Source organism: Petaurus breviceps, unplaced genomic scaffold (genome assembly GCF_028583685.1).
Source record: "Petaurus breviceps papuanus isolate PSGF00001 unplaced genomic scaffold, PetGlider_PUasm1.0 189, whole genome shotgun sequence".
NCBI lineage: Eukaryota > Metazoa > Chordata > Mammalia > Diprotodontia > Petauridae > Petaurus > Petaurus breviceps.
In genome coordinates, this window is record NW_027185809.1 from 18,346,096 (window position 1) to 18,364,840 (window position 18,745).

At 37.5% G+C, this 18,745-nt stretch overlaps 1 protein-coding gene across 1 annotated transcript in view; it reads right to left on the reverse strand.

Annotated features, from left to right (window-relative positions):
- Positions 1 to 7,750: 7,750 nt before the first annotated feature.
- Positions 7,751 to 18,745, reverse strand: part of SYNE2 (spectrin repeat containing nuclear envelope protein 2) — a 493,787-nt gene continuing 482,792 nt past the window's right edge. Inside the window, exons 104-110 of the mRNA XM_069091728.1 lie at positions 17,605 to 17,889; positions 16,115 to 16,315; positions 14,411 to 14,539; positions 12,451 to 12,639; positions 10,355 to 10,444; positions 9,413 to 9,459; positions 7,751 to 9,013 (exon numbers count right to left, since the gene is read on the reverse strand). Coding sequence (XP_068947829.1) covers positions 8,782 to 9,013; positions 9,413 to 9,459; positions 10,355 to 10,444; positions 12,451 to 12,639; positions 14,411 to 14,539; positions 16,115 to 16,315; positions 17,605 to 17,889 — 1,173 coding nt within the window. The 3' untranslated portion in view covers positions 7,751 to 8,781. The remainder of the gene's footprint in view (positions 9,014 to 9,412; positions 9,460 to 10,354; positions 10,445 to 12,450; positions 12,640 to 14,410; positions 14,540 to 16,114; positions 16,316 to 17,604; positions 17,890 to 18,745) is intronic.

Below are 18,745 nucleotides of genomic sequence, written 5' to 3' on the forward strand. Positions count from 1 at the left end.
CCAGCTTTAGTTTTCATAGGAAGCTAACTGGGGTTCATGCTGGCTTGGGGGAGGGGAGAAAAATCACAAGAAACTAAGCTCTGAAAAATCCAGACCTAAAGAACTTTTTAATAGTAGTCACTTGTCTCTTCCTTGTGACCCAATCAAACAGTATTTCTCTCCTAGTTCTTATTTAGGGTATTTTTCGCAAGGGAGTTAAGTGACTTGCCCGGGGTCACACAGCTAGCAAGTGTCCTTCTGACTCCAGGGCTTTATCCACTGCACCACCCTTCTTTAGGTATAGTCTACAATTGTGTCAAACTGAAATAGAAATAGAGGCCACTACAACCATGCCTACAGATTCCTACATATTGTCTTAGAAGATCACCTTAGTATTATTTATGTTTTATTATGTTTTTATTTTGTTAAATATTTCCCAATTACATATTAATCTGGTTTAAGTTGCACTAAGGAGTGTTGTGGGCTTCATGTTCTGTGTTTGACATGTCAAGTCTATAACATGACATGTCAGATCACTGTGTTCAGCACATAGTGGGGACATAAATACACACACACACACACACACACACACACACACACACATTTGTTGAATTGAATTCCTCCCAAGAAGCCAAGGCTTTCATTTAAGGGAAAAAATGTAGTTGAGGAAGAAGAGACTTATATTTAATTCTAAAAATATTATAGTGGTTAATAAAGGAGTCATACACCCTGTAGGCACTCAATATTAATTGAATAATATTAACCCTGAGTACTTTTGGAATAAAAAGTAGATTTAGCTCTTAGGAAGCTTAATTTACATTCTCATTTATAAAAATAAAAGGAAAGGGAAAAAACAGCTCCCTAACACATTTCAGTGGAGGTGTGAGGGTGGGGGTGGTTCTTATTATCTAAAACAAATTCCTTTGAGGAGCTAGAGAAGTCCAGAAACAGACACTGGGAAAGTTCTTGCCCATTAAAAAAAATTAATTCTTTCCTATGTGTCATTGTTTAATCCCATACCTACCAGTTAGAAGCTGTTAATGGCACCTAATTGATGATTTGTATGATGAGTCAGTGTGTCATGTAGCCAGGAACACAAAATGGCTGTATGACCCCTGGCAAGTAATGACATCTTAGTACTTTAGGAATCTAGGCCTTGAAGTTGTAGAGAAATTACCAACTCGACTAACATTGGTAGAGTTCTCTTATCTGGGAAGTCCAAATTTTAATGAAGTCAAAGATGCAGTTCATTCGCTTTTATATTAAAAAAAAGGTCTCAGAGAAACTCAGGATTTTTCTCTCTTAAAAAATAGAAGTCAGAACACAGAATTTTAAAAGATTAGGCATTTTGTTCTCCCAGTATGTCCTATTTATTATCCATAATTATCTAGAATTATCCATAATTTCCTCTTTTGTTGAAAAAAAAACCTAATCAAAAACACAAAAATCTTACCTCCCCTCCAAAAAAGCCAACAAACCTAATGACCGAAAAACAGCCTTTGGTGAGGTTTTTCTTTTTTGTTTTTTGGTTTTGTTTTTAAACTTTTTTTTTAAGTTTTAAACCACTACTTTTAGAGGGCAAAAAGTATTGAATAAAAAGCTGAAGCAAATAATTGTCATTTTAACAATTATAGAATTACTAAGGAGCCTCAAAAAAAACTAAGCTGCTTCCCAGCATTTTATAAATGCCACCTATGGGGCGGCCAGGTGGCTCAGCGAGTAAGAGCACCGGCTCCAGTGTCGGGATGACCTGGATCAAATCCGGGCTTAGATACTCAGCACCACACCCAGAAATAACTGGCCGTGTAACCTTGAGCAAGTTACTTAACCCCGATTGCTTTAAAAAAATAAAAAAATAAATAAATGAATAAATGCCACCTAAAGGATCATTTGTCCCTTTTGTCCTTGGAAGCATCAGCCATGTTCCAAAGGACAGTGAAGTGGCTCCCATTTTTGAGTTAGGCTTTCAGGGAGCTATCCATCTTCTTTAGTCAATTCCTATACTAATCAGGTATGGTATTCAAGAACCAAGTTTGTGCATCATGAATACTTTCTTTTTGGATTTGTGCCTGATGGAATGTTATCAGTTTGCTACCTGGACTATGCTTCTGGCCTTTATCCTAATTATATTAATCTATTGATTCACCAGAAGGTCACATCAATTTTTGAAAATTAATACCCACAGTTCTTTGCTTAAAAAAAAATTTATCTACTTTAAGCATTCATCACTTTAGGGCAAGCAATTCTACACTTGTAACACTTTTAAAAGCTTCCTTTTGGGCTAACATATATGCCATATATTTCATGTTCATGGTGCCCTCTCAGGTCTTCACATTCTTTCTTTTAAATTTTTATTTTTGCCTAATAGTATTTGACACATCTACTAACTGCAAGACACTGCTACAAAAAGAGAAAAAAAGTTACATATTTTTTTAAAAGTCCTTAACCACATGTTAACCACATAGGATCATAGACTTAGGCTGGAAGAGACTTTCAAACCCCTCATTTTACAAATGAAGAAAATTGAGTCCTAGAAAGGTTAAGTAAACTGCCCAGGGTCACACAGGGAGTGTCTGAAGCAATATTTGAACTTGAGTTTTTCTGACTCCAAGCCACCAACAAGGTGCTCTAAATTCTGAAACAGAACAATAGTCAAGAAATGGAATAAGGTTGGTATGGTTAGAATGTAAAATCAAATTAGGCTTGTAAGTGGCTAGCCATAGGTTAGAATTAGAGAGATATGGAAGAAACCTCAATGGTCATGTCATCCAAATCTCCACTTTCACAGATAAGAAAACTGAAGCTAAGTGAATGGCTTCACATTTCTGGTCGCAGAATTCAACCTAAATGTATTGATTCTTAATCACTCTTTCTACTACAGGACATAGACACCTGTTTCTGAGATTCTATTACTTGAGTTGCATTTGAATTCCATAGAGAAATGCTAGGCTGATTGCCCTCCCACCTCCACTTTACATCACAAGGTTGCCTCTCAAAAATATTTTTATCTCTGTTACTGGGAAAGGGGTGTGTGCCAGCCTTCATATCCTAGGGGTAAGGTGTGTCCTTTCTCCTCCTCCTCTCTACCTGGTGATATTAATTAATATGTACATATTAAATATCTGCCAAGTTTCATACACTTGCTAGACATAAGGGGCACAAGTACAAAGAATGAAATAATGAGTTCACTCATTGTTTCTCACAGTGAGCCAACACTGTAATTATGGGGGAGATAAGTACTTAAAAATATATATACACACAACATATATACAAAGTTAGCAAAAACAAACATATAATGAAAACAAGGCAGTTTGGTGGAAGGGCACTGAGCCATTGGGAGAATTAGGAAATACTTTTTGAAGAAGATGAGTGTCTAAGTGATATATTGAAGAAGGGATTCTGGGAGGCAGATGTGAGGAAAAAGAACATTCTAGAGATGAGGGACAGAGCTCACATTTGGGTGAATAGCATAATCATTAGCAATTCTTCAACGTTTTTAGGAGGTCCGTGTTTATTTTGCCATTCCCCCACTATGGAGATGGGTATAGCATAAGCATGTAATGTATAGTAATAAACTGTGATTTCCTTTTGTTGCCCTAAAAAGAAGTTGAAACGTCACGATTCTTTTGCAGCTCAGTTTCCATCCCATTAAGTAGCTGATCTCTGTGCCTTCTGACTCAGGCTTCTTCAGGTCTCACATATTGTATTTCCCCTCACCTCTGAGGCCATCTGGCTGTGTGATACTATTTTGTTCTATTCACAGTTCATTGGCATGAACGACAACTTTGTCATCATTATCATTCACGTAAGGAGAGTTACAGATAAATTTTCAAGTTCTGTATAATTTTTCCCCATTGTAGGTAGATTTTCTAAACTATTATGATACTACGTGTGAGTGAGTACAAGATGATTGGTTTAGCACATTTGCTGGCACATAGTTAACACTTAATATATGTTTATTGATTGTCCTAGTTTTTACTTAGCTAGGCCTTTCAGGTGAATGCTTTATTTATGCTTTTGTACATTAAAAAAAAGTAATTGGTGTTTACCTCCACTAAAGCTTTTAAGACTGCTCCTTTCTTTAAACATGAATTTGATTCTTCTGTTGTATAAAAACCAGTAATTATTCTCTGCTTCCCATTCCTGTGGATAACATTTTTTCCTCACTATGTTCTTTTGAATGTGTTGCTGTCAGAAAATGAGGCATGACGTTATATAAGTTAAATAAAATGTTTTTCACACTTTTTTGTTTGATTTTTTTAAAAAAATGTTGGGAATTTTTTGGCTGACATTTTCTAGTAAGCAAATTCAGGCTGGGTGTATTAACACATCTGTTGCTCATGCTATGTGAAGGATGAAACTGTTGACTTGAGTTCAGTTCTAAGCTGCACTAGGGCCAAAACCAAGTGGGTGTCCGTACTAAATCTGGTGCCAATATGGTGAATCCCTGGGAGGGGAAAGGGGGTGTGTGTCTGTGTTAGGAGGCCTCCAGGTTGTATAGACCCAGGTTGGAAACAAAGCAGGGCTAAACTTCCTTGCTAATTAGCATAAGGATCAGGTCTTTGAGTGGTCACTCACCTACAGCTGAGGTGATAGGAGACAGTTTAAAAAAAAGAACAGAAAAGAAAAAGCAAATTCAGTACACTATGTGGATATTCAGAGCATTTATATTTTGCCCTGATTTCCCCTGACAGCAGCTACTGTGCCTAATAAATGATGCTGTTATTTACACGTTTAGCCAGGAGGACAACATTTAGAGTTGTAGAATACACAAACCACTGTGATGACCATCAACACATAGCTCCAGCAATTGGTATAACACTCTTTAGGAATTTATTATATGAGGGAAAAAAAATACTTTCCTTCCTCAATTTAGTACCAGCATTTATTAGCATCACTGGAATTGATGGTAATTGATTGTAAAAAAAAAAAGTATAATAAAAACATTAAAAGATTGGGGAAAGGGGGGGGTTGAAATGGACAAATGAGATTTGATTCTGGAATTCAGTCATATACCTCAGTTCTTGGCATGAACCTTCTCTCTTCCTACCTGAATAGCAAAGGTCTTATAAAAATAGCATTTGATTTAGATTTGGCTTAGAAATTACCTAATCACATCGTTTTACAGATGAGTAATCTGGGGCCCAGAGAGACTGAGACTTTACCAAGCTGGGATTTTAATGCAACACTTCGATGCCTCTTTCAAACAGGTAATTGACTAACCAGGATGATCCTGAAGTGTTATTATAATGCCAAGCACCAAACTTTTATTTTCTTTTACCTTTAATCTTTGAACTGCCCCCCACACAGCAGCTGCAAGGTCTTAAAAGTAGATTTTGAGGACAATCGAGAATCCGTGGGACTTTTCCTGCAGGTTCATTATTTTCTTACTCATTCTTTTTCCCCCTTTCCTGGTAGCAAGTCCCCCATTAAATAATGTGGATACCTTACCATTGGTCATAAGATGCAACAACTTTTTTTAATAGAGAGGTAAGGTTTCAATATAATCATAATGTAGAAGACTGAAGTGTCCAGTTTTCCAGAATAATGATGAGGTAAGAACTAGATAAATTTCTACTGTGATCTTTCTATAGCTCCATTTAAAAAAAAATGTGTATGGGAGATATGTGTATATGAGAAAATGACCAGTCTGGGTCTTAGACATTTTAAGTTTCTTGGGTTATTGTAATCTTCACTGAATAAAAGATGATGCAGGGCCATTTTGAGACTTACATCACCTCGGCAATTTTGGTAAAACTGTATGTGATGAAGGTAAATTGCAGACTGAAATTTCCTTTGGCCCTTTTAACACTCTTCAAATCTTCAACATTATTTAATGGCAGCTGCACTCTCATGTTAACAACTTAACTGAATTCAGTTATGTGCACATTTGAAATGGGGAATGTGATTCCTATGGGCAGACAAAGTTCAGGATGTAAAAATACTAAGATTCCAATGAGTAATTAAATATGCTAGTAGTATCCCAAAATGAAGGGAGGAAAAAGTATTTCTTAATAGGTATTTATTCTCTTGAGTTTTTTTTTATTCTCTTATTTATTTATTTATTTATTTGTTTGTTTGTTTGTTTATTTATTTATTTATTCTCTTGAGATTTCTCAAAAAGGTCTTAGGAAATAGGACTGAAATTATTCTCTTTTACTATTATGGAACTAATTCTTCTTTGCAAGTATGGTATGAGTCAGTTGTGTTCTGGTAAGTATTTAAGTACTAGCTGTCTGAGGTAGGGGGAAATATACATAAGATGCCTGAGTCTAATTTGCATTATTAAAATTAGCACAGTGTCTGATACATAGTAGACACTATATAAATGCCCCTTCCTCTAGTAAGAAAATGATAAGGGGTGGCCAGGTGGCTCAGCGAGTAAGAGCACCGGCTCCAGTGTTGGGATGACCTGGATCAAATCCGGGCTCAGATACTCAGCACCACACCCAGAAATAATAACTGGCCGTGTAACCTTGAGCAAGTTACTTAACCCCAATAGCTTAAAAAAAAAAAGAAAATGATAGAGAAAATGTTAGTCTAGATAATCAACAGAACAATAAATCAAGTCTTGATGAGTAAACATTTGCCAAATTCCAAGGAGTAAATGACCACACTGAAAATTATCAATTGTCTTGCTGGGTTTGTTGGCTTCCAGCTCACCTCTGGTTTCTTCAACTAAAGTGTCAGCCAAATAAGTCCTTGACAGATGAGTGTTGTAAAAAATAATTAACAGATTTCACATGAAATTACTTGAATTCTACAAGTTGCCCAAAGGGGTGCAGATAGTAAAATGGAGACTCTCCTGTGTTTCTTATAACTAGGTATAATACCAACCATTCTTAATGACTGGCTACTGTCATTTTCCTTTATCACTATGTAGCAGTAACAAAACTTACAGAAAGGAAGATCCTTTTTTTTTTTTCTTTTCTCCATTTAAATAAAACAACCTTTACCATCCTTCAAAGTCTACTTCAAGACCTGCTTCATCTAACAAAAATAAACACATACCTCATATTTCTGTAGTATTTTTATATGTAACAGAAACATTTTCCTCACAACAGACTGTGGGTGTAGGAGTAATGAAGATGTCACTGGCATTTTATAGATGAAATATCTGAGGTTGAGAGAGGTAAACTTTCTGTTTACATATTCTCTTCCCAAGGACTCCTCTGAGAGCTCAACACAGTGCCATGCCAACCCTCTGTGGTCAATAAACACATACTATTTAAATGAGTGTGTTTCTGCTATTTTTAGAATGAATATTTTTAGCCTTTGACATCGTGGGGATGACCACTAGATTTGAATAGGCTAAATCAACATAGAACAAACTCTGGTAAGTTAGCCTCCCAAGTTGGAAAGGCCTATAATTCCAACCTTGTGACAGTGGCCTGTTGTCTGTGGATCACCTAAGCTTGAGTTTGGAGAGCAGAACCTGCTTTGGTGAGCCAGGATATTAAAAAAAAAAAAGTACAAAGTGGATCTCAGTCCCTTACCATGCTAGCTGTGAGGATGATAAAATTTTTAGACAGGATTGGTACTTTAAATGTGCACATTTGTATTCACTGTTGTCATGTCTATGTGGTTTAGTGACTCCAGTGCTCTAGATAGACATGGACAAGAGCAGCACAGGATGAGGGGTACGGATGGGTCATAACTGGTAACAGCAAGAACCCGGTTTCACTGAAGCACTGAACAAGAATCACTGGAATCCAACCCATAAGCTGTTCAGCACTTGGAAGAGACTGAGTTTTCACACACCTCAGAAGAATTCAGTGTTGCAAAGAGGGCAGATTTCTTTTTAATGAGAAAAACAACACATTGAAAGAGCACATGCCACAACTAGCTTCCTGTTTCTGTACCAACTCACTTGACTATATAGTTTAACAACAACAAAAAGACCTGCAGCATCACTTTATAAAGTGTGAAAAATCTTACAAAGTTAACTTATCAAAAACATATTAGTCTGTCTTTTGGCATTTACTGTACATTAGACAAAAGTTCAAGGTGAAGCCCAGATTTTTAAAAAATCGAAGTTTACATTATTCATTTGTATTTATACAGTAATTTAGGGAAATCATTTCAAAAATATGCACAATATGAAATCACATCCATGCAATCAACTTTTCCAACTACATATAAAAAAGGCAGATTCAGCAGATAATTAATTACAAGACACTTTACATTTAGAACTGACTAGTATAAAATTTCATTTTATTCTGGTTCTCCAGCAATTTTGTAGATAACATTTCAAATGTGACTGTCTATCAGTTTTATCACAAAGTGTGCATGAGAGGTTTTGAACTATTAAGGGACATTTTATTCCCTAAGCTATTTATTTACTTTTACTGTACATACTGTAACTGTTGGCTACATGGGATAACTAATTTTCACTCTTAAGAGTTCTGGAAATAAAAAGTCAGTGTCCACAAAAATGCTAGGCTTTTCTGCACACAGTTTTAGAAGGCTAAACGTGAACAGAAACCACGGAGTTTTGTCAACGCAACTAAGGTCTCTCACAGAATAATTGGTGCTTTGAGGTCTGACCAGGTCCTTACCCCAGGGGAAGAATGTCATATAATATAACAACACCCCTGGACTGTGTATCACTAGCCATGAACCATACATTCTCCCAGTCATAGTGGCTCCAGCATTCCCCAGAGAAGCAAACTCCAATTCATGGCACGTGACCGTCAGCTGATGGTGCCTAATGGAGAAGCTGCTTACACTGGGACTGCCAGCACTAGGGGCCCCAAGGCTTGAGCACCCATCCTGAATGTACTGGTAGAGGCTGCACCCACTCTATGTTGGTGGGGGCCCATTGGTGTACCTCAGCATAGGGTAGAATGATCGGGCAAAATTGTTGACACGGGTGCAACGGTAGTCTTCCTCTGAAGACGGGATCATGCAAGCCAGAAGCAATAAGAGAAGGAAGAACAAGTGAAGGTACAGAGCCGCTCTAAACACGCGGTAAAGGAAGGAGTGGGGCCCAGAGCTGGTCAGCGCTGAGGCAGGTTCGGAGACACGTTCCACTCTGCAAATAAAAGATAAGGATGGGTTAGCAATAAGTTTCAAAGAACAGAAGCACCCAGGGAGACTTCCTTAGCCCTCTTGAATGTTGAGTTCTAAAAGTTTTTTTTTAAAGGTACTTGCCCATGTTAGTCACAGCCATGTGACTTTCTGCTTTTACATTTTAATGAGATTGGAATAATAGAATTCCATCCAAAGAGAAAAAAAATGTAAAGGACAGAAATACAGCTTTAATTTCCAAAGAATTATAAACATTGAGGGAACAGATTGCTAAAGTAGAGAAAGTGTCAAAAATCATACAGAAGCATTAGTCTTTGCATTGACAGTTATTGGTGGGTAGAGAAAAGAATGAGACAGAGAATGCGGATTTCCCATGTTAATCATCAGAATGCGTTCATATTACCTGATATTTTTCTTGCTCTTTTCTTCTGTAATTCTCTCTGCTTCAACCTGTTGGGATGAAAAGGATCTAATTGGTAAGTTGAAGACACGTTAGTTAAAGTACAGACCAGTGTAGTTGAAAAAGTAGAGTTTCAGGCATTACTGTCATGGGATTTGAAACGGGGACAAATCTGTGATGACTTTTTTTTTCCCTTGATAAGGGGGAAAGGAGTTCAATTTGGTGGGAGAAGAAAGGACTTTTTTTTACCCTAGAAATGGCTATGGTGTAAAGACAACAGACATCAATAAAATATATTTTTTAAAATAGGTAGGAAATATTGAAAGATCTTTCACTTTTCATTTTTTGATAAAATTCCATTTGGAGATGCATTCAATACTGCTCTTGGGCATTTCAATTAGCTTCTGAAGAACTTAGTTTTTTTCTGAGTAAGCTTTTTTAGTGTGCTTCAAAAACAAATCATAGATAAGGTTAGGGATAGATTAGAGAACCTGCTAATTTGATTGGAATGCGTATAATCTGACTTTCTCAGCAGCACATGCCAAATGAGTGCTGATAATCAACAGAACTGCTATTTTTTTAAGCAGCCTGAAAACCTGACTATTCAAAACAAAATAGCTGAGAAGAGGTCTGAGGCCCCTTCTGGCTCTAAATCTTGGATTTGGACTTGGACCAAGGGAAGAGACATGCTAACTAACTGTTATCTGAAGAGTCCTCTTGTGGAAGGGGGTTACACTTATTCTGCCTGACCCGACCCGAAAAGGAAGAGCTAAGAATTTGGGTTAGGTTTCATGTAAGCAACTTCTTGGCATTAGGTATAAGGATGGAATAAGTTGCAATAATATGTGTTTCATGGAACTTGTGTAGATGTAGTGAGTCCTAGGGTTCTGTCATCAGGGTAATATATTCTAATAATGCAAATTCCATTATCAAAATTTTTTTTACCTTTTCTTGTTCAGTAGTCACAGATTTCGATGACAGATAATGGCCACTACTGTCTATGTTGTCAAAAGCTGTCAATGTGGTATCCTCATCCTGAAATCCATAAACCAAGCTTAAGTGGGAAGAACTTCAAGCAAACATCAAGAAAGTATAATTCAACACAAGGATTGAGTCCAACACAAATACTAGTATGTAAATGCCTGAAGCATTCTCAGGGTAGAAAAACTTGCAATCTTCGTCCTCCCTGCTCACAAAGAATGTGGATTCAATCAACATCATCAAGCCATGATCTCCTGGTGCACACCCTTCTCCACTGGTGAGGATGTCAACCCCCCTCTACTTTCTCCTTGTGCCACTTCTCTCAGTTTCTTTTCATAAGTCCTTCACAGAGAAGGTACCTAATGTTCTAAAAAGTTTCCATTTTAATGTTTCCTGGAGCTCAACGACAGCATGGGCTGTCATCTCTCACTCTGGCTACATGGACTCATCACCTCTTCCAAATATGAATCATTAAGTCCTCATATGATACCTCACCTACAAATTATGCTTGGTAGTATGCCAAACTCCCACTTTGTAAAGATAAAAATACTGTATGTAAATGTAAATATAAACCACCATTCATTATTAAGAATTCAGAGGTATGCTCTGAATTCATAAGAATAACCTGTGACTCCAAAAGAAAGTCTATTATGTATATTCTTATCTGGTAAAAAGGAAATCTCCTTCACCCTCTTGAGTAGAAACAGTGATAGCCTTAAGTACTTGAGGGGCAGGGCTGATTTTCCTAAAACTTTCATGTATATTACTTTATTTCTCAGAAGCCAGAATTAGCTGAGATGTATGGGGGAGTAAAGCCTATTACTGAATCTAGCTTGTATCCATTTTCTATGGGTGCACAATTGGTGGTTTCTATACTATAAAGTCTTGCAGTTAGATTTCAAAGAGTGTGGAGCTGAATTTCTATTCCTGTGAGATCCAGATCTGGGTTAAGGCAATTTTATATATACATAAAAATACAGCACATTTATATGTATTCTAGGCAACTGCCAGTGTCCTTTGGAGTAAAGACTTTAGAATATTTCTTACAGAGTATCATTTTTCCCTTCACTAATTTATACCTAAGCCCCCACTGCCATTCTCCCTGAATCCCTCTTCCCCAAAGTACTGTTAGTGCCAAGACAGCTATGCATGAGAGAGCTAGGTGGCACAGTGAGTCAAGTGCCAAATTTGGAAGTAAGCAAGAGCAAATCCTGTCTCAGTTTCCCTATTTGTAAAACACAGATAACAATGGTACTCATTTCACAGGGCTGTTGTGAGGACCATGAGATAAGAGGTGAAGTACCTTGCAAACTTTAAAGTGCCATATAAATGTTATATTTGATAAACTGATATGAATATGGAGTAGCAGCCACAGTGAGCCCATCTTAACAGGTACAGCTGCAGATACTATCTTGAAAGTAAATCTGAAAGTCCCAAAAGAAAGAGCTCCCCCATTTTGTCCCCCTGGGAGCAGTAGTATCACTTTTGTATCCAATCCCTTTGCCAAGCAGTCGGCGTGACCAGGGCATTTCACATTTCCTCTGACCATCAAGAGATTTCCATACCCTGGCCATTCTGTAAGAGGGAGCAGCCACAGCACAGTGACAGGTGCATTAGGTGGCAAAGTGGGAAGGACTCTCAGGATCAAACTCTAGCTCTGGAACTTCCTAGTTGTAGGACCAGAGTTTAGGTTTAGTCCTTGTGTTGTGAAGAGAGTCTTTATAAACCCTCAAGGGCTTTATAATTGTCAGCTATTACTACAGCTGTGCCAATGTGACATTTGAGACAGACAGAAACACCTGCACTGAAAGTGACCTGGGGCCCAAAGCAGTCCATTTATCTTACTTTGTCTCCCTATAATCCATCCAATCCCTGTCTCAGGAAGACTGCTGGCAACCCTTGCTGCTCCTTCTGTTTTCCTCCCACAGACAGAAAATATTGGCTTGTACACCCAGGGCTCATTTTGCACATAACAGGCCAAGACTTTTTTTTCCCCAAATTCAAATTTTTTTTAAACATATATTATATTGAATCTTTTTCTATAGAATAAGCTGGCTCACCTGGCTTCCCTTCAAAGATTCCAAATCTTGGTAAACTTGGTCCAGTAGCTGGTTGAGTTTCTTTCCAATGACATGAACCTTTTCATCAGCTTCAGTATAATCTCCATCTCCCTTAGCAAGTAGGTACTTTGAGATCTCCTGGAGAGAGCTTACTCGAAGCTGTTGCTCCAAAAGCTCCTTTTCTAGTTGCTAAAAATAAACAAAACCAGAGAGATGTAAGGGAGAGTGGCTTATCTGACTGAGAGAGTCACTGGGAGGAAGGCACAGATAGAAAGGCTGCCATTTCTGCATATAAAAATGTTAGAACCATATTATTTCCTAAAATAGGACTTTCCAAAAAAAGAGATACTTCAATTCATTTTAAATTTAAATTATTGCTATCCCAGTGTCTTGCGTATTAGTAGGAGTTTCATAGCTGTTGAAACTGAATTAGTATCCTGATTTTGGTTTGCGGGTACATGTACATATATGTTCTTACACACAATATAAATATTGATCTTCTGAACTTCCTAAAGGCAAAACCACTTTTTCTCAAGAAAATTTGTTGGCAGGTAATTTTTTTTTTTGTCTATGTAGCTGTTTAGAGTCTTATCTTTTCCTTAAGGGCAGAAGCCATTTTATTTTTGGTAAGTTCTACTCTAAGGAGCTCAGACGCTGAAACAGGACATTGTACATAGGTGATCTTACATATAACAAGAAAGATAGAGAAGAGTCCATAAAGCTGGTTTGATTGCAAGAAGAATTGCTTGGTTTCATGGAGAAGATTCAAAAATAGTAAGCCATATCAAAAAAAAAATCAAAGTTTAAAAGACGTAATTGTGGGCCTTTGTGATTATAACTGAAAAGAATAAATGAAAGACTTCATCTCAGCCTTTTGTTAAGTGAATTATTCAGAGGCCAAGACAGTTTTTGGTAACCAGCTTTTCAACAGAGGTGATGATGAAAATTAAAACTGAAGGCTGTTTGGCTGGAGACCCTGAGAGAAAACTGTACAGTTTCAATAGGCACTGATCTATCCAATCCTGATCTCAGGCTACTAAGCCACAATGACACTAATCTCAAATTTGGCCCCAAATTAAAAATATCTAAAAGAAACACAAACCAAAATGCTATTTGTATTAAAAATCATCTGACTGACATTACGATGCCTTATATTTCCTGAGCTGGGTGAAGACCACTGACCAGAAGATTAAAGTAAGCAATGCAAATGCTTTGAGTTCTGGGCAGGAAAACCTATGAAATGTGCATCTATTTTTCCTCTGTTTCTTCTAAGCATCTGTGTAGTGGGAAGCAGGGACATTTCTCTAGCTCAGCTAGTCTTATTATACCCTATCCATCTCATTTAGGAATAAAGGACAAGGTGGTACAGTTGAAAAAATATAGTACTGTATCATAAAAATGATGCTCTCAGGGCAGCCCAAAGCTTGCTGGGAGAGCCTGGAAAGTGGCCTAGAATTTTTATATGAAGACCCTTTATTAAACAACTGTAAGCAAATATGAGCCACGTGTTTTATTGTCATGTTTTTTGACTGACTACCCAGGCTGACAACCAGACCTTGGTACAAAAAACACTTTTAGGGTCTCTAAAAATGAAAGACAAACTACAATAGCTTTTCCACCAGATTCTAAATATTTATTTGTATCAAGAATACTCTATATACTATAAAACAACGAAGAACAATAGCAATACAAAGAAATAGTGTAAAGTGAGTGGAGAAAAAAAACAGAATCAGAAAAATCGGGTTAGATATATGTGGAAAAGTGAAGTAGATTGAATGGACAAAGAATCCTAATGGGGATTTAGAGGGACAAGGGAAAAAATAAGTCTTAGTATAATCTATAGTTTAAAATTAAATTCTGAAAGAAAAATGTACATAGTTACCATGCAAATTCTGTTGTTTCAGTTGATATTTCACTATGTTTCTAATTCAAAAAAAGAAAGAAAGAAAAAAAAATGTACCATCAGCTCTTTCTGGCATTCCAGGATGGTATGGGGATCTGCATTTGGATCCACAACTTGGGCCTTACATCTCCGATTTTCTGCATTTGCTAGCCATAACAGGAGGGACTGACTCAGCTGATGAAAATCCTGGGGGTAAAAACACACAGGCAAATAAATCTCTTTCCACAGCAACTGAAAACAAAGCAGGTACCTACCAATCAGGGAAATGAAGGGCAAAACAAATTGTGATATATGAATGTAAAGAAATATTACTTCTAAGTCTTGTGGGAAATTCTATTTATATACATATATTTCTATCAATCATTTCTCACAGAATTTTAAAGCAGGACTCTCAGCAGCTAGTCCATACCACACCAGAAACTGATCCCCACAAATGGTCATTCCAGAATGTCTTGAAGACTTTCGATGAAAAGTTTGTACCACCTTCACAAGCAGACCATTTCACTGTTTGCTTTTGGGAAGCTTTACCCTATGGCATCAAGCCTGAATTTGTTTCCTTGCAACTTCTACCACTGGGGTCAAAAAGAACAATTCTAATGCTTGTTCTTTAGAATAAGTCTTTCGAATACTTGAAAGCATCTCTCTACCACTTACTGAATTTCATTGTATTAGATCTGATTAATGCTTTAGCCTGAAGAATTCTTTGGGGATCTTGGTCTCTGTCTTTTAGAGTATTAGCTATCCCTTCCAGTGACCCATCATCTATAAATCTGAAAAGCAATGCTATCTATATCTTTATTCCAGTCATTAATTTAAAAAAAATTTAAGTGGAATAAGGCTAAGCACAGATCTTTGAGGTTCTCTACCAAAGATCTCCTGCAAAGTGGACACTGAACCTGTAACAACTCAGTTTGATCATTCTACCAGTTCCAAATCCACTTAATTGTGTTACTGTCTTGGGCAACATCTCTTGATCTTTTCTACAAGAGTGTGAGATACTTTATCAATTTTTTTCATTGTCTTTTGCAATTAAATAGTAGTGTTCTCAATTTAGGAAGCCAAATATTTTCAACTAAGGTGTATGATGGTGACTTTTGAATTCTCCCAATAGGATTAAATAATGAAACACTGAATATTTCCAACTACATTGTGACAGTGACTTGAATTCTCCAATAGGATTAAATAATACCACCTAGTAAAAATATTGGCCTTATGGGTTTAAAAAAAAATTCTGTTCAACGTGGCTGTGGAAGTAGTTACTGGCAGTGGTTATGAAGCCTAAGAGGTTATTTAGTCCAACCTACTCATATGACAACTGAGAAAAGACACACAAAAGGCTTCAAGTGACTTTGGCTGTGCAGCTAGTAAACAGCTGAGATCTGACCAGAGGTCTCCAGCCTTTAAATTCAGGGTTCTTCAGTGGAGTTCTTTCACCATGAAGACAAGCTCCATGCCGAGAGGAAATGGTTAAATTAACCTACTGGAAAGCATGAGGGTACCAAACCCTCACTTGGGCTGAGTGAAGGGGGGATGGAAGACAGTACCAGTTACTTTAGAATCTGGCCACGCCTTCCTTGGGGATTCCTGTAGTACATCATGGTTGCAAACACACCAAAGCCCACTGATTACCTTGAGTATCTCAACTGGTGAAATGCTGCAAAACCCTGCTCATTAACAGCCTCCTTGTAAGCCATGCACTTGTGTGAGAAAACATAACCACAGTACAAGATGTACTGGGGCCCTCTCAGCTGGTCAGTGTACCTGGCATTGCATGAGGGAATGCTGCAAGCTCCCTCTCCAGCTGTCCAACAAATGATTTGCCTTTTCCCAGAGCAAATTCAGCTGCCGGAGTCTGTTCTGAAGTTCTTTAGATTCAGTGTTATCTGGCTGCTGCAATTTCTTGCTGCTCAAGTTGATGGAGATCACTAATGCCTTGTAGTTATCAAAGTCTTTCAGTAGATCCTAACAGTGGAAAGGTGAAAAGGAGTAAAGGAAAAAAAAAAAACAGTGCTCTCTTAGAAAGTTATCAGGAAAGACATTTACTAAATCCCCAACCCCCATCCTGATATGGGTACCTCCACCTCCCCTTAGGACTGGCTGAAAACAGTCAGGTGGGAGCAAGCCTGGGGAGGACACTAAAAAGGTCAGGGATCTCCACTCAGTGAGGGCTTACATGCAAATTGGCCCCTCCCAGGCCTTAAGGGGAGTTAGTAATAACAGATTAAGCTGACCTCTATCTCTACTTCCACATTAGATGCCTTTAAGAAACTTTTCTGACCAGATATAAAATGTGTGTGTGTGAGTTGTCATTTTTACTAAGCCTATGAAATAAATTAGGGAACTCTACTACTTAACTATATCTTAATATGACATTTTTATTAGACCTATGAAATATGATATATATTACATTTTTACTAAACTTATGAAATATCAACTCACCTCATGTAAATAGGGAACTCCCTTACTTAACCATATAAAAAGTCATTTTTTGCTAGACCTATGAGATAAGATCACGTTACATAATGTAAATAGGAAACTCCATATTAATCTTATACAAAAAGGCTTTTTTGTTTTTCACTATGAAATATCACCACCTCATGTATATAGGGAACTTCACTCTTCAGCCATAAACTCACATTGATCTAAGGAAACATGAGATCACATCATTTAGGTCCTGAAGGGATCCTGAGTTTGAATCTAGCACTGCAGCTTACTGCCTACATGACCTTAGACAAGTCATTTCCTCCCCAGGCATTAGTAACTTCACCTTTCAAATGAGAGGGTTGGATTAGAATATCTCTCTGGTCCCTTCAGCTGTTAATCTAAGATTGGCCAATACAACATTAGACTGCCAGCCTTATAATAGCTTCTAAAAAAATAAAACTTATCTTTCTAATTCTGAGAGATAAACTATTAAGTTGAAAATGCCTACAAGTGGTATCAAGCACATGGAAAGTATTAATGAAATTATTCAGTGTAGCAGTATAAGTGCTAGAATTAGCCTGGGTTCAAATCTCACTTAAAATACTTACTTGCTCATCTGTAAAACGGGAAAAATGAAAAAATAAAACCTTCCAAAGCTGTTATAGAAGAAAGTGCCCTTGGAAACACGAGCTATTACTATTTTTATTATGTGCTAGAGAGGAATAGTCAAAGAAGACGTACATTGTATGCATTCATGTAACAGAAGCATGTCATTAGGCTCCCCCACAAATTCAGACCACTAGACCCTCCAAACCTGGCTGACGTACTTTGAGTTTCTTCACTCGGAGCTCTGTTTCCTGGATGTCAGCTGCAGGCTTCACCATCTCTAGCTCTTCCAGCTCAGCTTCTGTTATTTTCAGCCAATGGGTGACATCATTGATATCTGAGTCCAGCTGCTTCCACTCCTTCAAGTTTTGTTTTGTTCTAAGTTTATTGCAAAGATCTTGGGCTTGAATGAGCTCCCAACTGTCAAACACACCTGAAGCGACAGGTAAGCCAGCAAAATTTATAAAGACGAATGTAAACAAAATATACATCAAACCAAGATGATGTTACTCTTACAGTTATGACTCTGGGCCTGATTCTATGCCCCACCCATCAGGGCCTGGGTGATACAATCCATGTGAAGCTACAGTCTTAAAGGGGTAGAAATTTGGGCGACTTCCATCCCGCAATCTGACGGAGGGATTTTGTTTACCCTTTCCTTCCAAAGGGTGATATTGTTGTCCCCCACAAAACTAGGACTGGAAAAACCAACCTTCTCATGAAGTTGGGTCCTGCCTCAACCATGGTTAGCATTTCATCACATAATGATGAAAATTTTGGAAAAGCTTTTTTTTTGGTCCTTGCATAAATAAGATATGATCTCTACAAAAAAAAAAAAACTACAAAATGGAACAAAATAAATGCGACAAAATGCTGTGGGATGTCCAAAAGAAGAATATATATTTTTGACTGGGAAGATGGCATTTGAATTATTCCATAAAGGATATATAGCATTTGTTCTATTAGAAACTGGGGAAAAAGAAGGAATTTTGAGTTTAAAAGCATTAACAAGAGTAAAGGCTCATAGGCAGGAAAGCAGGGAGAAAGTAATATAGTTTGACTAGACTACAAGAAGAATAGTATAAGATTTTAGAGATAAATTCTAACCAAAACACACACACACACACACACACACACACACACACACACACCCCGAGTTTAATGCCAAGAAGAGAAATTTGAACTTGAGTCTGTAAACTTTCACTAAATAAAGGCTTTTAAACTTTCATTTGATTGTAAATGTACGTTAGGAAAATTAAGCTGGTCAAGAAGACTTGTCCAAGGTCACACAGCAGAGCTGGGTTTTGAACTCAGGATTCCCTTCAGCCTTAGTTTACGAAGTATGAACTGGAGACACAAAAA